This window comes from Phacochoerus africanus, chromosome 3, assembly GCF_016906955.1.
Source record: "Phacochoerus africanus isolate WHEZ1 chromosome 3, ROS_Pafr_v1, whole genome shotgun sequence".
NCBI lineage: Eukaryota > Metazoa > Chordata > Mammalia > Artiodactyla > Suidae > Phacochoerus > Phacochoerus africanus.
This window is the reverse complement of record NC_062546.1, coordinates 124,812,492-124,832,796: the sequence shown is the minus strand read 5'-3', so window position 1 is coordinate 124,832,796 and position 20,305 is coordinate 124,812,492. Positions and strand designations below refer to the sequence as shown.

Sequence of the window (20,305 nt, the reverse complement as noted above, 5' to 3'; positions counted from 1 at the left end):
GGGAGCGGCCCAAGAAATAGCAACAACAACAACAAAAAAAGACAAAAGACAAAAAAAAAAAGAATATTACACATAGTGAAGTAAGTCACACAAAGAATGACAAATTCTGTATGATCTCACTTATACATGGAATCTAAAAAGCAGAGAACAAAAACATACTGAGCTGTTAGATGCAGAGAACAAATTGGTAGGTGCCAGAGGCAGCGGTAGAGGGTGGGCAAAACAGGTGATGGGGGTCAAAAGGTACAAATTTCCAGTTGTACGATAAAAGAAGTCATGGCGATACAATGTACAACATGGCGACAACAGTTAATACTGTATTTTTAATATTTTTTTGTCTTTTTAGGGCACACCTGCAGCATACGGAGGTTCCCAGGCTAAGGGTCAAATAGGAGCTGCAGCCATCGGCCTATGCCACAGCCACAGCCACAGAGGGATCCAAGCAGTGTCTGTGACCTACACCATAGCTCACTGCAATGCTGGATCCTTAACCTGCTGAGCGAGGCCAGGGATTGAACCTGCGTCCTCATGGATGCTAGTCAAATTAGTCTCCATTGAGCCACGATGGGAATTTCTATATGTCATATTTAAAAGTTGCTGAGAGAGTAGTTCTCATCACAAGAAAAAAACAATCTATAACTATGGTGACAGATGCTAACTAGACTTGCAATACATATAAACATTCAATCACGTTGTACATGGGACACTAATATATGTCAATTATAACTCAATTTTTAATTTTTTAAATTTTCATTTTGTCTTTTTGCATTTTCTAGGGCTGCTCCCGCAGCATTTGGAGGTTCCCAGGCTAGGGGTTTAATCAGAGCTGTAGCCGCCGGCCTATGCCAGAGCCACAGCAATACAGGATCCAAGCTGCATCTGCAACCTACACCACAGCTCACAGCAACACCGGATCCTTAACCCACTGAGCGAGGCCAGGGGTCGAACCCGCAACCTCAGGGTTCCCAGTTGGATTCGTTAACCATTGAGCCATGAAGAGAACTCTGATAACTCCATTTTTAAAAAAGATCTAACTTTTGAAAAAGTTTTATAAACCACAGAGATAAAAATTAAATTATCATGAATATGAAAAGTATAGTGAATAGTACATGTAAATTTATAGTCACTGCTGTATTGCAATTCTTCGCTTGTAAAATACATACATAGACAATTTCCAGAGCATTACTGGAAATGTTTCTTCCTGAGAAGTGTATCTTTGTTATTTCAATAACAGTTTTTGGTTATGCGCCTGTTGCAGAACCTGCAGTCTAGTCACTACTCTAGGCCTTTTTAAGATTCATTCTTATTCCATGCTTTGCATTCTCACTCACACTACACTCCTACCAAAATCAAACCACTCTTTTTCAAGCACATATTCTATGCTAATACTTCATTTACAGACAGAAATGTGCTTTTATCTAGTCCTACCATGGCTCTGGATTGTCCATTCTGAGACTTGCTTTCCAAACGTCACTTCATTTAGGAAATCATTCCTGACCTCCAACCCTACAACCCTACTTGAGGAGTCAAATGAAAATAACCCTCTTAGCTCAGAATCCACACAGCTTTGCTCAAGCCCCTCTCTTGGAATTTGGCACACACTACAGTATCTCTTCACATCTTATCTCCCTACTAGATGCTAGGCTTGTTGAAAGTGTCATCTGTTTAAAAGTCAACTGTAAAAATAAAGCCTAACAGTTTGCTGGTGGCTCAGTGGGTTAAGGATCCTGCCTTGTCACTTTTGTGGCTCTGGTCACTGCTGTGGCGCAGGTTTGATTCCTGGCCCAGGAACTTCCCCATGCTGTGGGTGTGACCAAATAAATAAATAAAGCCTAGCATAGGACCTTGCATACAGTAGAGTTTCAATAAGTATTTGTGGAATCAATAAATGCATGAGTGAAAAAATGAAGTGGAAAACATCTCTGAAACAAGTGAAGTTTCAGGAACAAAGACAGGGATCAATTCCTTGCAAATGATAGAGATTATGTATCTACATTCATAATTACATATTCACCTCTCCATTTAACTTATAACTAATAGACCAACAAGGTTCCTTTTTTTTTTTTTTTTTGGTGTTTTAAGGCTGCACATTGAGGTTCCCAGGCTAGGGATCGAATTGAAACTGTAGCGGTTGGCCTACTCCAGAGCCACAGCAACTTGGGATCTGAGCTACATCTGTAACCTACGCCACAGATCACAGCAGTGCCAGATCTTCAACTCACTGAACGAGGTCAGGGATGGAACCCGTGTCCTCATGGATGCTAGTTGGGTTCGTTAACCACTGAGCCACGAGGGGAACTCCAAGATTCCATTTTTATAAGCAACTAGAGACCACAAACAATTGGTTTAATGTATCGTAAACTATGTATTAGAGTAATTCCATATTTGTCAACACCAGAGCCTAATATATACAAATTTTCCGTTCTCTTTTGTTTTTAATTTTTAAAATTTTTTGGCCGTGGCCACAGCACACAGACATTCACAGGCCAGGGGTAGAACCCGAGCCACAGCAGTGACAATGACAGATTCTTAACCCACTGAGTCACTAGGGAACTCCTCCCGTTTCTTCATGATTCAAAAACATCTCCCTTAAAATAAGCTAATGGGTCCATAATGCTGGAAAACAGTACAGTGTAAGCTAATTACTAAATCATTTTTTCATTTATGTCCATCCATGTATAGATTCACATGTCTGAGAAATAATATATTAGCTCTCATCTGCACCAGTGACAGTATATAGCTACTGGATGAAATAATGTACTGATTGTACTATTCACTTTACTGTGTTAGTAACCAGCAGGGCTACTGTGGTGGTGAAAAAAGACCCTTGAAAAAGGAATCATGAAGAGAAAGAGATGACTGGCAGGACCCCCAACATTTCGGACGGTGCTCTTATGATGGACTTTCACAATAAATGTTTATACAAAGTGACAGTGTCTGCAGCAGCTTGGCATGCCCTTTTCAGTTGAGTAGCATTCAGAAACACATACTGGTAATGAATCACCTCCTCTGGTGCAGGCAAAATGACTGCACTGTTACAGAAATATCAATTGGCTAAGGCAGTAGATGAAGGAAGCTGAAGGCAAGTGCTGTTACTGATATAGAAACTTAAGAATTTTCCGCAGTGCCAACACACACACACAAAGAGGCATGAAATTTACTTCCTAACTGTCGATATGTTTCTATGATAGTTTTTGTATTGTACTTCTGGCAACAATCAATCAAATATGATTTTACCTTATAGGATTGTAAAGAAATCTTTATGGGGAGTTGCCATCATGGTGCACTGGAAACGAATCCAACTAGGAACCATGAGGTTGTGGGTTCAATTCCTGGCCTTGTTCAGTGGGTTAAAGATCCGGTGTTGCCGTGAGCTGTGGTGTAGGTTGCAGATGTGGCTCTAATCTGGCATTGCTGTGGCTGTGGTGTAGGTTGGCAGCTGTAGCTCCAATTCGACCCCTAGTCTGGGAATCTCCACATGCCACAGGGTGCGGCCCTAAAAAAAAACAAAAGACCAAAAAAATAAAAAATAAAAATAAAGTTATTTAAACCTTAGTGTTTGAAAGGTTTCAACTAGCACTGTCCAATGAAAATATAAGTGATACATGTAATTTTGTATTTTTCAATAGCCATATTAATAAAGTAAAAAGCAAGCCAAATTAACGTTAATGATACATCTTTTCACACCTGTGGCATATGGAGGTTCCCAGGATGGGGTCCAATCAGAGCTACAGCTGCTGGCCTATGCCACAGCCACGGCGATGCCAGATCCGATCTGTGTCTGTGACCTAAACCACAGCTCAAGGCAACGCCAGATCCTTAACCCACTGAACGAGGTCAGGGATGGAACCCGTGTCCTCATGGATGCTAGTCAGGTTCATTAACTGCTGAGCTACTATGGGAACTCCTAATAATATATCTTGTTTAACTCAATATACCCCCTAAATTATCATTTCAAAATGTAATCACTGTAAGAATTATTAGTAAGACAATTTACATTCTTTTTTTCATATTATGTCTTCAAAATGCAGGGTACATTTAACTCTTAAAATGCTTCTCAATTCACATAATAAATTTTTATTAGAAATATTTCATTTTGTATCTCAATCCCGTAAAATCTACAATTTTGAAAAAAGTAGTTTCCTATCACTAAGTTGTTCTGAACACATTTGAAATTTCTCTCATTTTAATTAAGTAAAAAAAAAATTCAGTTCTTTATTTGGGCCACATCCTCCCCCTTCAAACGCTCAATGGCCACATGTGGCCCTGGCTGCAGTCCTTGACTGTACTGCAGAAGGGCAACTGTCACAATTTCATGAAACAGCTTTTTTTCAGCCCCAAGTGAGCCAAGGGTCCCACAAGAAAACATCCTATAAACCGTGAATTTTAAGTACTGTTTATCCTGAATTGGCAAAAATAACTTTTTTTAAAAAACAAGACTGGATGGTGAATGTTGAGCATAATTGGACTAACATTAAAAATCCAACAGAAGTTTCTGCTGTGGCACAGTAGGATCAGCAGTGTATTGGGAGTGCTGGAACGTAAGTTCGATCCTCAGCCTGGCACAGTAGGCTAAGAATCTGGCATTGCGTCAGCTGCAGCTTGGGTCACAACTGTGGCTCAGATCTGATCCCTAGGCTGGGAACTCTACATGCCATGGAGCAGCAAAAAAAGGTTAAAAAAAAAAAAGCCACAACAAATATCCCACAAAATAATAGATACTCTATAAAGCTTTACTTATTTTTTTTATATTTTTAATTTTTTTTGTCTTTTTAGGGCCGCTCCCACAGCATATGGAGGTTCCCAGGCTAGGGTCAAATTGGAGCTGCAGCTGCTGGCCTATAGCACAGCCACAGCAATATCAGATCTGAGCCACATCTTCGACCTACACCACAGCCCATGGCAACATCGGATCCTTAACTCACTGAACGAGGCCAGGGATTGAACCTGCGTCTTCATGGATACCAGTAAGATTTGTTTCTGCTGAGTCACAATGGGAACTCCACTTTACTCATTTTAACTGTACCACCACTTGAAGGGATTATATTAAAAACTGTTAACATAATTATCTTCAGGGTGGGAAAAGAATGCTAATACCACTAGTAAGTAACAACCTTTCAAAGATTGCAGAGATGGGGATTTGCAACCTTAAAGCTTCAGATTTCAGCTTTATTGGAATTTGAAAATAGAAACTGGAGTAATTAAATACATACTAGACATACTCACTGATCAATTTCTGTCTCATTGCTTGCAAAAATTAAAATGCTAAAAGTCATCTTCACAGTGGGGCTCATACCTGGATATTGTCGAATGGTGGACACAGAGCTGGTGATGGGGGTGTAGGTGTGAGCAGCCAGCGGGTATGCTGAAGGTGGGTACGTTGGCAGAAAGTACTGGAACTGAACAGGAACAGACGGTCTACAGATGGAACACAGATAATAGGAACCAAAATGGTCAATTCTCCTCTTTCCCTTCAAGTGATCCTATCCCCTACAAACTCTTCTGCCATACCAACATTTCTTGAATTATGTCCTAATTACATCAAAGGGCACAGACCCAGAAAGAATTTTTTTTTGTCTTTTTTTTTTTTCTATTTCTTTGGGCCGCTCTCTCGGCATATGGAGGTTCCTAGGCTAGGGGTCGAATCGGAGCTGTAGCCACTGGCCTACGCCAGAGCCACAGCAATGCGGGATCCAAGCCGCGTCTGCAACCTACACCACAGCTCACGGCAATGCCGGATCCTTACCCACTGAGCAAGGGCAGGGATCGAACCCACAACCTCATGGTTCCTAGTCGGATTCGTTAACCACTACGCCACGACGGGAACTCCCCAGAAAGAATATTTAACAAAGAAATGGATACTAATGGATTAGCAATGAGATCCTGCTGTGTAGCACTGGGAACTATGTCTGGTCACTTATGATGGAGCATGATGACGTGAGAAAAAAGAATGTATACATGTATGTGTAACCATGCTGTACAGCAGAAAATTGACAAAACACTGTAAACCAGCTATAATAGAAAAAAATTTTAAATCATTATATAGAAAAAAATAAAATAAAAAATCAAAAAAGAAATGGATACTATCAATAACTACATTAATAAAACACATACATAGAAAAGTAATTAACAAAACAGATCAAAAAAATCTCAGTAATCAAAAATCTTTCCTGCTCAATTCCATTTGAGAGACTCTAGGTTCAGACTGTTTTGACTGGCAAATTTTATCAAACATACATAAAACATACAATCCCAACCTTACAGAAACTGATTCAGAGACCACAAAAAAAAAAGATCTAACACTTTTTGAGCAAAATATAGCCTTAATACCAAAGTTGGACAGAGAGTATGAGAAAAGATTATAAACAAATCTCACTTTCTACATTGAAGAAAAATTAATAAACTTGAATTTAGAACTATACAAAATAACTGCATCATGATCAAATAAGGTTTATCTTAGACAGGAATGATTCAATATCAGAAATTCTGGAGTTCCCATCTTGGTGCAGTGGTTAACGAATCCGACTAGGAACCATGAGGTTGCAGGTTCGGTCCCTCCCCTTGCTCAGTGGGTTAACGATCCGGCGTTGCAGTGAGCTGTGGTGTAGGTTGCAGACGTGGCTCGGATCCCGAGTTGCTGTGGCTCTGGCGTAGGCCGAGGGCTACAGCTCCGACTGGACCCCTAGCCTGGGAACCTCCATATGCCTCAGGAGCGGCCCAAAGAAATAGCAAAAAGACCAAAAAAAAAAAAAAAAAAGAAATTCTATTAATGTTTCAGATACTAAAAAATTAAAAGAGAACAATCATTTGAAACTTTACAAAAGATACACAAAAAAATTTAGCAGCATACAATACTTATTCATGATATATAATGCCTAAGAACACAGGAACAGAAAGAAATTTTGTCCCTCAAACTGAAAACAGTATCTTATCAAAACTTACAATGAAATTTCAGAACTCCCATTCAGGTCAGGAATAAGACAAGGATGCTCACTATCACCATATAAGAAGCTCTAGCCAACAATTAGAAAAACATAGGTATACAGAACAGAAAAAAAACTCCATTCCTCAAAAAACTGTCCTTATTTGCAGACATCTACATAGGAAATAAAGAGGATCTATAAACCTTCACAGCTAATAAGCATGTTCGGCAAAGTGGGTGGGCACAAGATCAATAATACTAAAAGCTAACAAGCATTTCTTCTTTTAAGTTTATTTTTATTGAAGTATATAGTCCATGTACAACTTTGCATTAATTTCTGCTGTAGAGCAAAGTGACTCAGATACAAATATATACATACTCTTTTTTTCGTTTTCCATGGCTTATCAGAGGACACCGAATACAGTCCTCTGTGCTACACAGTAGGACCTTGTTGTTTATCTCCTCTGTGTATGACAGATTACATCTGTTAACTCCAACCTCCAACGATCCCTCTACAAAACCCCTCCCATTTGGCAACCACAAATCAGTTCTCCTTGTCTGTGAATCTGTTTTTGTTTTGTAGATAGGTTCATTTGTGTCATATTTTAGATTCTACAAGATTCATTCATGTCATATTTTAGATTCCACATATAAATGTTACCACATGGTATCTGTCCTTCTCTTTCTCATATCACTTAACATGATAATCTGTAGTTGCATTTGTGTTGCTGCAAACTGGCACTATTTCTTTTTTGTTCATGGTGGAGTAGTATTCTCTTGTATACATGTACCATATTGTCTGAATCCATTCATCAATGGACATGTAGGTTGTTTCCATGTTTTGGCTATTGTGAATAGTGCTGTTATGAAAATAGGGGTGCCTGCATCTGTTTAAACTATAATTTTGTCTGGGTATATGTCCAGGAGTGGGACTGCTGGATTATACGGTAACTCCATTCTTAGTTTTCTGAGGAAACTTTGTACTGTTTTCCCTAGTGATCGTGCCAACACACATTCCCACCAAGAGTGTAGACGGCTTCCCTTTTATCCACATTCTCTCCAGGATTTGTTATTTGTAGACTCTTTTATGATGGCCACTCAAACAGGTATGAGGTGATAGCCCCTTGTAGTTTTTTTTTGTTTCTTTTGCCTTTGTCTTTTTAGGGCCACACCCGTGGCATATGGAGGTTCCCAGGTTAGGGGTCAAATTGGAGCTGTAGCCGCTGGCCTACATCACAGCCATAGCAACGAGGAATCCAAGCTGCATCTGTGACCTACGGCACAGCTCACGGCAACAGTGAATCCTTATCCCACTGAGTAAGGCCAGGGATCAAACCTGAGTCCTCACGGATACTATTCAGATTCATTTCTGCTGAGCCACGATGGAAACTTCATATCACCTTGTAGTTTTGATTTGCATTTCTCTAATAATTAGTAATGTTGAACATCTTTTCATGTGCCTACCACCCATCTGTATTTCTCCTTTGGAGAAATGTCTATTTAGGTCTTCTGTCCATTTTTGTTGTTATTGAGTTACATGAGCTGTTTGTACATATTGAAAATTAAGCCCTTGTTGATTGTTTCAATTGCAAATTATTTTCTCCCATTCTGTAAGTTGTTTTTTCATTTTGCTTACGATTTGCTTTGCTGCACAAAAGCTTTTAAGTTTTACTAGATCCTATTTGTTTATTTTTGGTTTTATTCCTATTGCCTTTCTTGACCAAGAAAACACTGGTGGCATTTATGTCAGAGAATGTTTTGCCTACGACCTCTCCTAATTTTATGGAATCAAGTCTTATTTTTTTTGTTTTCTTTTGTCTTTTTAGGTCTGCACCCGCCCATGGCATACAGAAGTTCCCAGGCTAGGGGTCAAATCAGAGGTACAGTTTCTGGCCTATGCCAGAGCCACTGCAACACCAGTTCTGAGCCTGCATCTTCGACCTACATCACAGCTTATGGCAACACCGGATCCTTAACCCACTGAGCGAGGTCAGGGATCGAACCCAAGGGAACTCTATGTTTAAGTTTTTAAGCTATTTTGAGTTTATTTTTGTGTATGGTAAAGAGATGTGTTCTAACTTCATTCATTTACATGCAGTTTTCCAACTTTCCCAACACGACTTGCTGAAGAGATTGTCTTTTTCCAATGGTGTATTTTTGCTTCCTATGTCAAAGATTAGTTGACTGCAGGTGTGTGGGTTTATTTCTGGGCTCCCTATTCTATTCCATTCATTGATCCATATGTCTGTTTCTGTGCCAATACCACATTGTTTTGATCACTGTAGCTTTATGGTGATGTCCGAAGTCTGGGAGGGTTACGCCTCCTGCTTTGTTCTTTTTCTTCAGGATTGCTTTGGCAATTCTGGGTCTTTTATGGTTCCATATACATTTTAGGATCACTTGTTCTAGTTCTATGAAAAATGTCATGAGTAATTTCACAGGGATTACATTAAAGCTGTAGATTGATTTGGGTAGGTATGGCAATTTTAACAATATGAATTCTTCCAATCCAAGAGCATAGAATATCTTTCTGTTTATTTAAATCACCTTCTATTTCCTTTATTAATGTTTTATACTTAGCATATATATCTTTAACACTTGGTCAGTTTTACTCCTAAGTATTTTACCTTTGAGGTGCAATTTTATTTATTTATTTTTTTAGGGCTGCACCCACAGCATATGGAGGTTCCCAGGCCAGGGGTCAAACTGAAGCTGTAGCTGCTGGCCTATACCACAGCCACAGCTATGCCAGATCCAAGCTGTGTGTGTGACCTACACCTCAGCTCATGGCAACACTGGATCCTTAACCCACAGAGCAAGGCCAGGGATCAACCCTGCATTCTCATGGTTATTAGATTAGTTATTAGATTAGATTAGTTTCCGCTGAAACTCCTGGGGTGCAATTTTAAAAGGTATTGTTTTTATAATTCCCTTTCTGATATTTCATTGTTAGCATGAGGAAATGTAACTGATTTCTATATGAATTTTGTCTTTGCTTTTGCTTTTACAGCCTCACTTAAAGCATATGGAAGTTCTTGGGCCATGGACTGAATCTGAGCCACAGCCATGATCTAAGCCGCAGCTGCAGCAATGCCAGATCCTTTAACCCACTGTATCAGGCCAGGGATTGGTCCCACACCTATACCATAACCCAAGCCACTGTAGTCGCATTCTTTTTTTTTTTTTCTTCAGTCTTTTTAGGGCTGCACCCATGGCATATGGAGGTTCCCAGGCTAGGGGTCTAATAGGAGCTGCAGCCGCCAACCTACGACAAAGCCACAGCAGCGCCAGATCTGAGCTGCATCGGTGATCTACACCACAGCTCAAGGCAATGCAGGATCCTTAACCTACTGAGCAAGGCCAGGGATCAAACCCGCAACCTCATGGTTCCTAGTTGGATTGTTTCTGCTGTGCCACAACAGGAACTGTAGTCGCATTCTTAACCCACTGTGCCATGGCAGGAAATCCTGATTTCCGTATGTTAATCTTGTACTCTCCTACTTGCTGACTGTTTCTCTGTAGTGTTTAGTGTTTTCTATATATAGTATCATGTCAAGTATATAATGACAATTACACCTCTTTCCCTCCAATTTGGACAACTTATTTCTTTTTCTTATCTGACTGCTGTGGCTAGGACTTCCAATACTATGTTGAATAGAAGAGGTGATAGTGGGGATCCTTGTGTTGTTCCAGATTTTAGTGGGAAGGCTTTCAGCTTTTCACCATTGAGAATTACATTGGTTATGGGTTTCTGAAAGATAGTTTTTGCTATTTTGAGACATGTTCCTCAACATAATAAAGTACTGAAATACCTATACTGATAAGACTTTTTACCATGAATGGATGCTGAATTCTGTTAAATGCTTTTTTTGCATTTAATGAGATAGGCATGTGGATGAGCTGCAGTATAGGTAACAGACGTGGCTTGGATCTGGCATTGCTATGGCTGTAGCACAGGCTAGCAGCTGCAGCTCTGATTTGACCCCTAGCCTGGGAACTTCCATATGACATAGGCACAGCCCTATAAAGTGAAGAAAAAAAAAAAAAGATGTATATCTTTTTTTTTGGGAAGTAATATCCTAAAAATATCAATTAATTCTGTTTTATTGTATCATTTAGGGTCTCTGTTATCTTACTGATTTCCTTGCTAGAAGATCTGTTAAAGGACTCGAGTAGGGTGTTAAAGTCTCCTACTCTTGTTGTGTTTCCATCAATGGTTTCTCCTTTTATGTTTGTTAGTACTCATATATTATAGGTGCTCCTATATTAGATGCATATATGTTGGCAGGTATAAAATCCTCTTCTTTTATTGATCCTTTTATCATTATATAGTGTTCTTCATCTTTATGGCCTTTCTTTGGACATCTACTTTCTCTGATATGAGCATTGTGACCTCCGCTTTGTCATTTCCATAAAATACATTTTCCATCCTCTTTCAATCTGTGTGTGTCCTTTACCCTAAAATGGGTCTCTTGTGGATAGCATATTGTAGGCTCCTGTTTTTTTCTTTTTTTAAATCCAATCTGCCACTCTCTGTGTTTTGATTTTAGGATTTAATGCAGTCATTTAAGGTAATTACTGATAGGTATGTATTTATTGCCATTTAAACCTTGTTTTCCTACTAGTTTTATACTTCTTCTTTGTCCTTTTTCTTTTTCCTTTTGTGGTTTGATGATTTTGTTTTATATTACATTTATGCTTTCTTCTTTTAGGTTTTTATGAATCTATTGTATGTTTTTGATTTGGAGTTACTCTGTTTTCAAGTATGTTACCCCCTAACCATACCTACTTGCCTTAGCCTGGTAGTCATGTAGGCTCAAACACATTCCGGGGAAAAAAAAAAAAAATCTACATTTTCTTACTTTCCTCCCCCTCGTTTTATAATTTTGAGGTCCTCTTTTATATCTTCAAGTGCATCATTTTCCTGCTCATTGTGGTTACCATCAATTTCTTTTTAATTTTTTGGTTGCATGTGTTTTCATTTTATTCATTCATTTCATGTATATACTTTGTTTCTTAAATGATTTTTATTTTTTCCATTATAGATGGTATAGATTTATACCATCACTTTCACAGAAAACTTATTTTTTCTTTTTTGGTTGCCCCCTAGCATATGGAGTTTCTGGGCCAGGTATCAGATCCAAGTTGCAGTTATGGCAATGCTGGATCCTTAACCCACTGTGCCAGGACAGGGATTGAACCTGTGTCCTAGCACTCCCAAGATGCCACTGCTGACCCCACTGTGCCACAACAGGAACTCCAACTCTAAGAAAAGTTTTAAACAGTTTATTTTTTAAATCAGTGTACTGGCTTATTTAAGTGATCTACTTTCCAACTGTGATCTTCTTTTTCCTATCGATTTTTCTTTTCTAGTTAGAGAAAATCTTGTAATATTTCCTTTTTGATAGGTTTAGTATTGCTGTATTCTTTGTTTTTGTTTGTCTAAGAAATTCTCTCTCCCATTCTAAATGATAATATTGCTGGGCATTGTAGCTTGAAGATTTTTCCCTTTCAGAACTTTGAATATATCTTGCAACGCCTTTCTATAGAGAAACCAGCTGATAGCCTCGTTGCAGGGGGTTGGGGGGGTTCCCTTTTATTTAACTCTTTTTCTTTTGCTGCCATTTAGAATTTTCTCTTTAACTTTTGCCATTTTTATTATAATATATCTTGGTGTAGATCTGTTTGGGTTTACCTTGCTTGGGACCCTCTGTGCTTCCTGCATGTGAATGTCTGTTTCCTTCCTTTGGTTTGGGAAGCTTTCAGCCATAAGTTCCTCAAATATATTTTCAATCACCTTTTCTTTCTTCTGCCTCTGGAACACCTATCATGTGTAGATTGGCATGCTTTATATTATCCCACAGGTCTCTTAGTTTGCTTTCATTTCCCCCCCCCCCCCCCCAATTTGGCTTTCTGTCTGTTGTCCTGAGTAATTTCCATTGTTCCATTTTCCAGATCACTTACTAGTTCTTCTGCATTACTGACTGTGCTATTCACTGCCATTAGCTTAGCTTTTGGCTTGGCAAATGAATTTTTGAATGTTTCTTGGTTCCTCTTTATAGTTTCTAGTTTCCTTTTAGACAACTCTGCATTTCTGCTGATAGCCCTTCTTAGTTCCTTCAGTATTTTCATCATGTCCTTTCTGAAATCAGTGTTTACTAGACTAAACAGGTCTGTTTCATTGTTCTTTCAGAAGAATTCTCGGTCTTTTCAATGGGAATGGTTCCTCTGCTTCATTTTACTTATATCTCTTTTATTCTGTGAGTTTAGGAGAAACAACTGTCTACTGTGGTCATGGAGGGCTCCTTATATGTGAAACAACCCGTGTAGCTTGTTTGAGCTTAACTTTTTTGGTGTAAAGGCTGTTTTTAGTACAGGTGCCCATCATCCCTTTCCTCAACTTGTGCTGGCCATTATCCTCTTGATAGTAGATGTGGAGATGTGGTGGCTGGTTCCTGGTCTTGGAGTTCTCAGCAGTGGTACCAGCTTATATATGTATCCAAAGTATGTGATGGGAGTAGAGGTAGTTTGTGACCACTCCTAGAACCAGGTGGTGGTGATGGTTCATGTGACTGTTTCTGGAGCATGAATAAGGATTCCTACTGCCTAAGAGCCTGCATAGGGAACAAGGCTGTAATGGTGGGTCCTGCCCCTTTCCTCCCGCACCCCTCAACAATGGCACCTGGTCTCTAAGGCAGCCCAGGGTACCTTCACGTACACTCTCAAATGTGGTTACCCTAGTCTTTAGGCCCTGCGGGCTATTTTGGCACAACCAAACCCAGTTCTCTCTGCACAACCAATCCCAATTCTCCCCAAGTCTGATATCCAAAGCCCAAACTTCAGCACCCAGGCCCCACTCACACCCATGGAGGCACATCTTGGTCTGGAGAGTGCAGGGTGATGGCACTGACTGTGTGGGTCTGTTTCCTATGTGGCTGCTGCAAACCTGTTGCTGTGTTCTCTTCAAAGGCTCTAAAGCCACCTCTACCCCCACCCCAGTCATGGCTGATCTTCCCACTGGTGAAGGGACTTCCAGTGTATAGGAACTTTTCTTCTATACCAGTTCCCTCCCAGGGACACAGGTCTCATCCCAATTTCCTTCTCAGTTTCTCTTTTATTTTGTCCTATCCAGTTATATGGAGATTTTCTTGCTCTTTCAGAAGTCTGAAGTCTTCTGCCAGCATTCAGTAGATTTTCTATGTGAACTGTTGCACATGTAGATGTATTTTTGACACGTTTTTGGAAGAAGGCAAGCTTCACATCCTACTACCCTGCCATCCCAATCAATCTCTAATAAGCATTTCTAATGCAAATCAAAACTATAATGTGGAGTTCTCTGGTGTCAGTGGGCTAAGGATCTGGTTTGTCATTGCTGTGGCTGAGGTTGCTGCTGTGGTATAGATTTGATCCCTGGTCTGGGAACTTCCACATGCTGTGAGTGCTGCCAACAAACAAACAAACAAAAAAAACAAAATACCCAAACTACAATGAGGTACCATTTCACACCAATGAGAAGAGCCATCATTAAAAACTATAAATAACAAATGCTAGAGAGGGTGTAGAGAAAAAGGAACCCCCTACAATGCTGGTAGGAATGTACATTTCTGTTGCCAATATGGAAAACAACATAGCGGTTCCTCAAAAAACTAAAAATAGAGTTGTCATACGATCCAGCAATCCTATTTCTGGGCATATATCCAGAGGAAACTCTAATTTGAAAATATACACTCACCCCTATGTTCGTAACAATGCTATTTATAGTAGCAAAAACATGGGAATAACTTAAATATTCACTGACTGATGAATGGATTATGAAGATCTGGTGTGTGTGTATATCTATACATCTATAATAATATAGATATATACACACAATGGAATGCTACTCAGCCATTAAAAAAAAAGAAATAATGACATCTGCAGTAACACAGATGCAACTAGAGATTATCACACTAAGTGAAATAAGGCGGAAAGAGAAAGAAAAAATCGTATGATATGACTTAAATGTGCCAGATTTTTCTACTCTAGTTTTTAAAATGTTACCTACTTAAATGTGCCAGATTTTTCTACACTAGTTTTTAAAATGTTACCTACTTCCCACCTCTACCTGCTGAAAGGGCCTAGAAGAAATGATAATCTAGTAACAACAAACAGAGCTAATGCTAGATTTTGGATTCTAAATGATGAAAAGGTCCAAGTGCTCCTTGGAGAAATGGCAGATTCCAGGGCTCAGACAGACCAAGCTCAGGAGAAACTTCAAGTATCTCATTCCAGTATGAAGTAAGGTAGGGCTAGAATCACCAGGACATAGCAAAAGCCACAGGAACTAGTCTGAAGGGGCTCCCAAGGACCAACCCGGAGGCAATTAGTGCATCCAAACAGATGACAGTAATGGATTACAATTATGAATAAACAAAATCAAATCCATGAGCTCATGTTGATTTAAAAAAATAAAATACACAACAAAATAAAGTGTGACAGATAAAAATAATTCTTTTTTTTTGCCTTTTTTAGGACCATACCCTCAGCATATGGTGGTTCCCAGGCTAGAGGTCGAATCAGAGCTACAGCTGCTGGCCTACACCACAGCCATAGCAACGCCAAATCCGAGCCATGTCTGCAACCTACACCACACCTCACTGCAATGCTAGATCCTTAATCCACTAAGCAAGGCCAGGGATCGAACCTGCAACCTCATGGTTCCTAGTTGGATTTGTTTCCACTGTGCTACAATGGGAACTCCAGATAAGAAAAAAATTCTTTACATCTGATAAATATGGAAAAAATGATTGAAAAAGTCACTATCTAGCAACCATTACATTGCAAGCACCAACAGCTTCAGCCAAGAATCATCAACAGGTGCAAAAACTATTGAGTGACAGTTTTTGGGGGATCTGGATATTTACAGTCTCAAGGGAATTCTACACAGATTAGTTACTAAGGAGAAAAACACACCTTTAGAGTAGAAAAATCTGGCAAACATCACCTTTTCTAAATAATTAATGTTGACATAACTAATAATGGGACAAAGCATGAGCATAAGCTCTCTGATGTATTAACAGTGGTTAGAACTTACCACCTAAATGATATTCACTCCAAAAATGCACAGCCTGAATCTACAAGGAACAATCCAACAAACCCAAATTGAAGAATAGTCTGCAAAAGCAACTGGCCTATTTATATACACTCTTTAAAAATGTCAATGTATGAAAGAGAATGGAAGGCTAAAGGATTGCTGCAGATACCCATACTTTTCTTATTTACTGTGGTTAAATAAGAAAAGCTTGTTCTCTGGAGATGAAAATGGAAATAGCTAGGGATAAAGGGGCACGATACTGCCACTGTTACTCTTAAAATGGCACAAAATAAATTAAATAGAGAAATACACAAATTTAAAAGAATGGATACTAGGAGAACATTCATCAAAAGGAGAATGATTGAATAAGTATAGTACCTTTTCATACGACTAAAAGATTGTTTTGGGGGGAAAACTTGAAAATAATGAAACATATTCCATATTTGTGGGTCAATTTGTTTTACCGAAAAATCAAAATAATTAACGACACAATGGGGCACATCCCCTCCTACCTATTGTCACTTCGGGTTTCCATGGCCACAGGATTTGGAGAGGCTCGGTGTCCTGAAATGGGAATCAGGCTACTCCTCTCTGCAGGGTAGTCAGGTTGGATCCGAGGAGAAGTGTGTGTGATTTGCTGAGGCACCACCTTAGCTACAAAAAGTATAATCCAATTACATTACTGCTCATCTGCTGAAGCATTCCTAGCCAGCAACAACCTTAAGAATGCAAACAGTAATAAGACGCCTGGATTTCTAGTTTTAATCACAATAAAGTATGAAAGATGAGTACATATGGTTCAACTGAATTACTTTAATAATCCACTGATATATTGTTATTTGTCAAAGCAGGGTTCAAAATTAATACTTGAACAAAAATATGAGCAACCAGGCCCTTTTACCCCTGACTTGGCTTCTTGGAGACTTTTAAAAAATTTAAATGTAAACGTATGTATTTATTTATTTCACCATGCCCTTGGCATGCAGAAGTTCCTGGGCCAGGGACTGAACCCACACCACAGCAGCAACTTGAGCCACAGTAGTGGCAACATCACATCCTTAACCAGCTGAGCCCCCAGGGAACTCCTTAATTAAAAATTTTTTTTGGAGACCTTTTTTCAAAAGGAGGAAAGTTAAAAAAAAAAAATCAACAAAAATGTGAACGCAAAAATAGCAAACACTTAGATTCTACTCTGGGGCCCATAACTAATTAGTAATATGCTGCTAGTCATAGTAATGAGAGGATCACTTTAATTTCCAAGTTGCAGTTTCTTCATCTATGACGAGGCCTTCTCTTGATGATCACTTAATTACCAAAGTCTTCTGAATGTCCTGTGAGTCTGCATAATACTTTATGGCAAAATCAAAATGATCATACAGGAGTTCTTGCTGTGGCTCAGTGGTAACAAACCCAACTAGCATCCATGAGATGCAGGTTCGATCCCTGGCATTGCTGTGAGCTGTGGTGTAGGTCACAGACGCAGCTCAGATCCCGAGCTGTTGGCTTACACCTGCAGCTCTGATTGGACCCCCAGCCTGGGAACTTCCATATGCTGTGGGTGGTGCCCTAAAAAGCCAAAAAAACAAACAACCACCACCAAAAAAACCCCCAAACAAAACAAAAACCCATATAGTTTTCAAATTTAATCTGAGGCTCAAGGTTTGCTCTCCTCTACAATTTGCAGTCAAATTTTGTTTAAAAGGTACAGCTGAGCTATTCTTACAGACTTGTCTGTTAACTCTCTGCCTGGGAATCTGAAAAAACCAAAAAACAAACAAAAAAAAACACCTCAGAGAGATAGAGGGACAGCCTCCACTTGGTTCAAGGCCCAAGTAACACCAATGACCAGCACAGAAACACCAGAGACTGAGATGGTGCCATCACATTACCTAAAGTGCAGCATACTGAACACCAAAGATGAACAGCACAAAGATAAGCACCCCACCCCCAATGCACAGCTGTCTCCTGAGGGAGGCGGCTGGGGAAGTTCCTGCAGGATGATGGGTAGGATGCCCAGTTTGACCAGTGAGGACAGTCTCCACTGGCTAATGCAGAAAGAGAAACTGGCATGATGTATTTTCCATCAGTAGTAAGTAGAGAGGGTGTTAAAAGCAACAAAGCCTTGTTTCTTCACTGTGTGCATAGAAGTAGGAAAAAATCATGCTTCCAGTAGGAAAGCAGCTGTCATTTGGTAGAGTAACTAAGCAGAGGTTGGTAACCCACACACAAATTATATCTTTACATTTTCCTAAATTAAAAAAGTCACTACCTTCAATTATTAAAAAAAAAACCACAGGAAAACTGTAAGTTGGGGTTATTTCCAAAGATAATCCCTGTTTTCTGAACACTGATCATCTGATTCTGCTTTTTATAATTCTGAGACCACTGTTATGCGTGGAGAAAATAAGGATGGCATTCTGTTGGAAACGGGAATTCACTGCAGGCGAAAACCTCATGTTTGTGGTTACTCAGGCTTTCCTCCTGGAACACATTCTTTTTAATAACAATGGCTGAATTCAGTATTTAATCTCACCTGGAAAAAGCATATGACATTTAGAAAAAGCCATTTAGGTGATTTTAATATATCTCTTATTCCCCCAGCTTGAAAATCAATGCTCTAGGGTTAATATCAGGTTTCCTTTCACAACCAAGGCACTTCTGTTCAGAGATCCTATTATGACTTAACAAGTATGTGGGATACTATACAAGAGGAAAACAAAACTAGAGCATAAACCTGAAAGAACTTAGACAAAACCAATAACATTAAGTAGCACATGTTAAATCTGTTGGGACACTTCTGTCAAATGATTTTCATATGTAGAATTTAGTCAACGGTTAAAATACAAAGATAAATGAGCTGGGGAAATAAAGAATACAGCAATATAGTAACTCAGAACAGGTAAAAATTGAAAGTGTTAGCCCAATCAATGAATATTAATTACTTGTTGCCAGGTATTTTTTAGTGAGTTTACTTTGGAAGTGTCTTAGTACCCTCTAAGAGTGATATTAACAGTGATATTAACAAGAACTCTGTAAATAATTCTTCACATAGAGGGTTCAAGATGAAACCAGAGAGCCCTAGAGTGTACACCTCCCCTCTTTACTGGCCTAATTTTCTTCATAGCTACTACACATTCCTCAGTGAGATTTCCAACTACAAAACTGAAAAGAACAGGCCTGGCTTTGACTTAACAGCACTGGGGATGACTAATGATGCTGCAAGGTAGAGCCAGAAAACGGTCTGCAAGGACAATATGGAAAAACCTATCATCTTTTTCAACAAAAGTGCATTAAAGCTGAACTCCCCCAACCCACACACCAAAGTTCACAGAAGTGATATTAAATTCAGAGGAGCATGGGAGAAATTTGGTCTTTCCAATGGCAAGTTTCAGGGAGCAGTAACGCAGGAAAGCCTGCCGTATCCTCCCTGCTAAGCCTTCGGTGGTGCTTAATATCCATGTAAGGACTGGAATGGTCCAGCGATCCAAAAGAGGAGCAAGGGTTTCCTGGATCCTGCCATTATTCTGCAAAAGGGACCTTGGGAGTTCCCTGGTAGCCTAGCAGTTAAGGATTTGGGGAGTCACTACTGTGGTGTGGATTTGATCCCTGGCCCAGGAACTTTCACATGCTGTCGGCATGGTCAAAAAAAGAAAAAAAACAGTGTCTTCGAAGTTTGCTAAGAGGTCCGTGGCAGCTGCAGCTTATCTCACATGCAAAAGGAAGGAAACAGAGGGAGAGGGACCACTCCAATGCTGGGACACCACAGGCAGGGGAGACACACTTCTGTGTCTGGTCACCAGATTTCTGACAACTAAGTGTGTCACTTCATCCTCTCACAAAAAGCAGTCTTACTTCTAAAAGTACAGTATGTTAAAAACATGGCAGCTGTCCTGTATCTTTGGGAGTAAAGAAGATGGCACGCTTACCATTTCAGAGACAAGGCACAGGTAACATCAGAAACTAAAACCTGTGACTTATGGGTTAAAGAGGGAAGTGTTATGGCTCACAGGACATGGTCTCAGCTCTGGAAGCTGTAACAGTGAGCTCTTAGCTCCTAGGACAGGCATCGATGAGCTGTGGCCAAAACCTGCCAAGGCCTGTTTTGGCCTTTGAGCTAACAATAGGTTCACACTACTAAGCCGTTGTGGGGGGAAAAAAAAAATCAAAAGAATATTGTGTGACACATGAAAATGATATGAAATTCAATTTCTGTGTCCATTAACAGTCTTACTGAAACACAGCCATGCTACATTTACACATGGTCCATTGCGGAGTGGCTGCACAGACACGTAAGGCCTGCAGAACCTAAA

At 39.6% G+C, this 20,305-nt stretch overlaps 1 protein-coding gene across 7 annotated transcripts in view; it reads right to left on the bottom strand.

The window, feature by feature from the left end:
* SAP130 (Sin3A associated protein 130) overlaps window positions 1-20,305 on the bottom strand; it is a 94,923-nt gene that overhangs the window by 49,284 nt on the left and 25,334 nt on the right. For all 7 annotated transcript variants that reach the window (XM_047772593.1, XM_047772596.1, XM_047772597.1 and 4 more), the window contains 2 exons: window positions 16,508-16,649; window positions 5,297-5,418 (listed from right to left, as the gene is read on the bottom strand). In XM_047772593.1, the coding sequence (XP_047628549.1) occupies window positions 5,297-5,418; window positions 16,508-16,649 (264 nt within the window). The remainder of the gene's footprint in view (window positions 1-5,296; window positions 5,419-16,507; window positions 16,650-20,305) is intronic.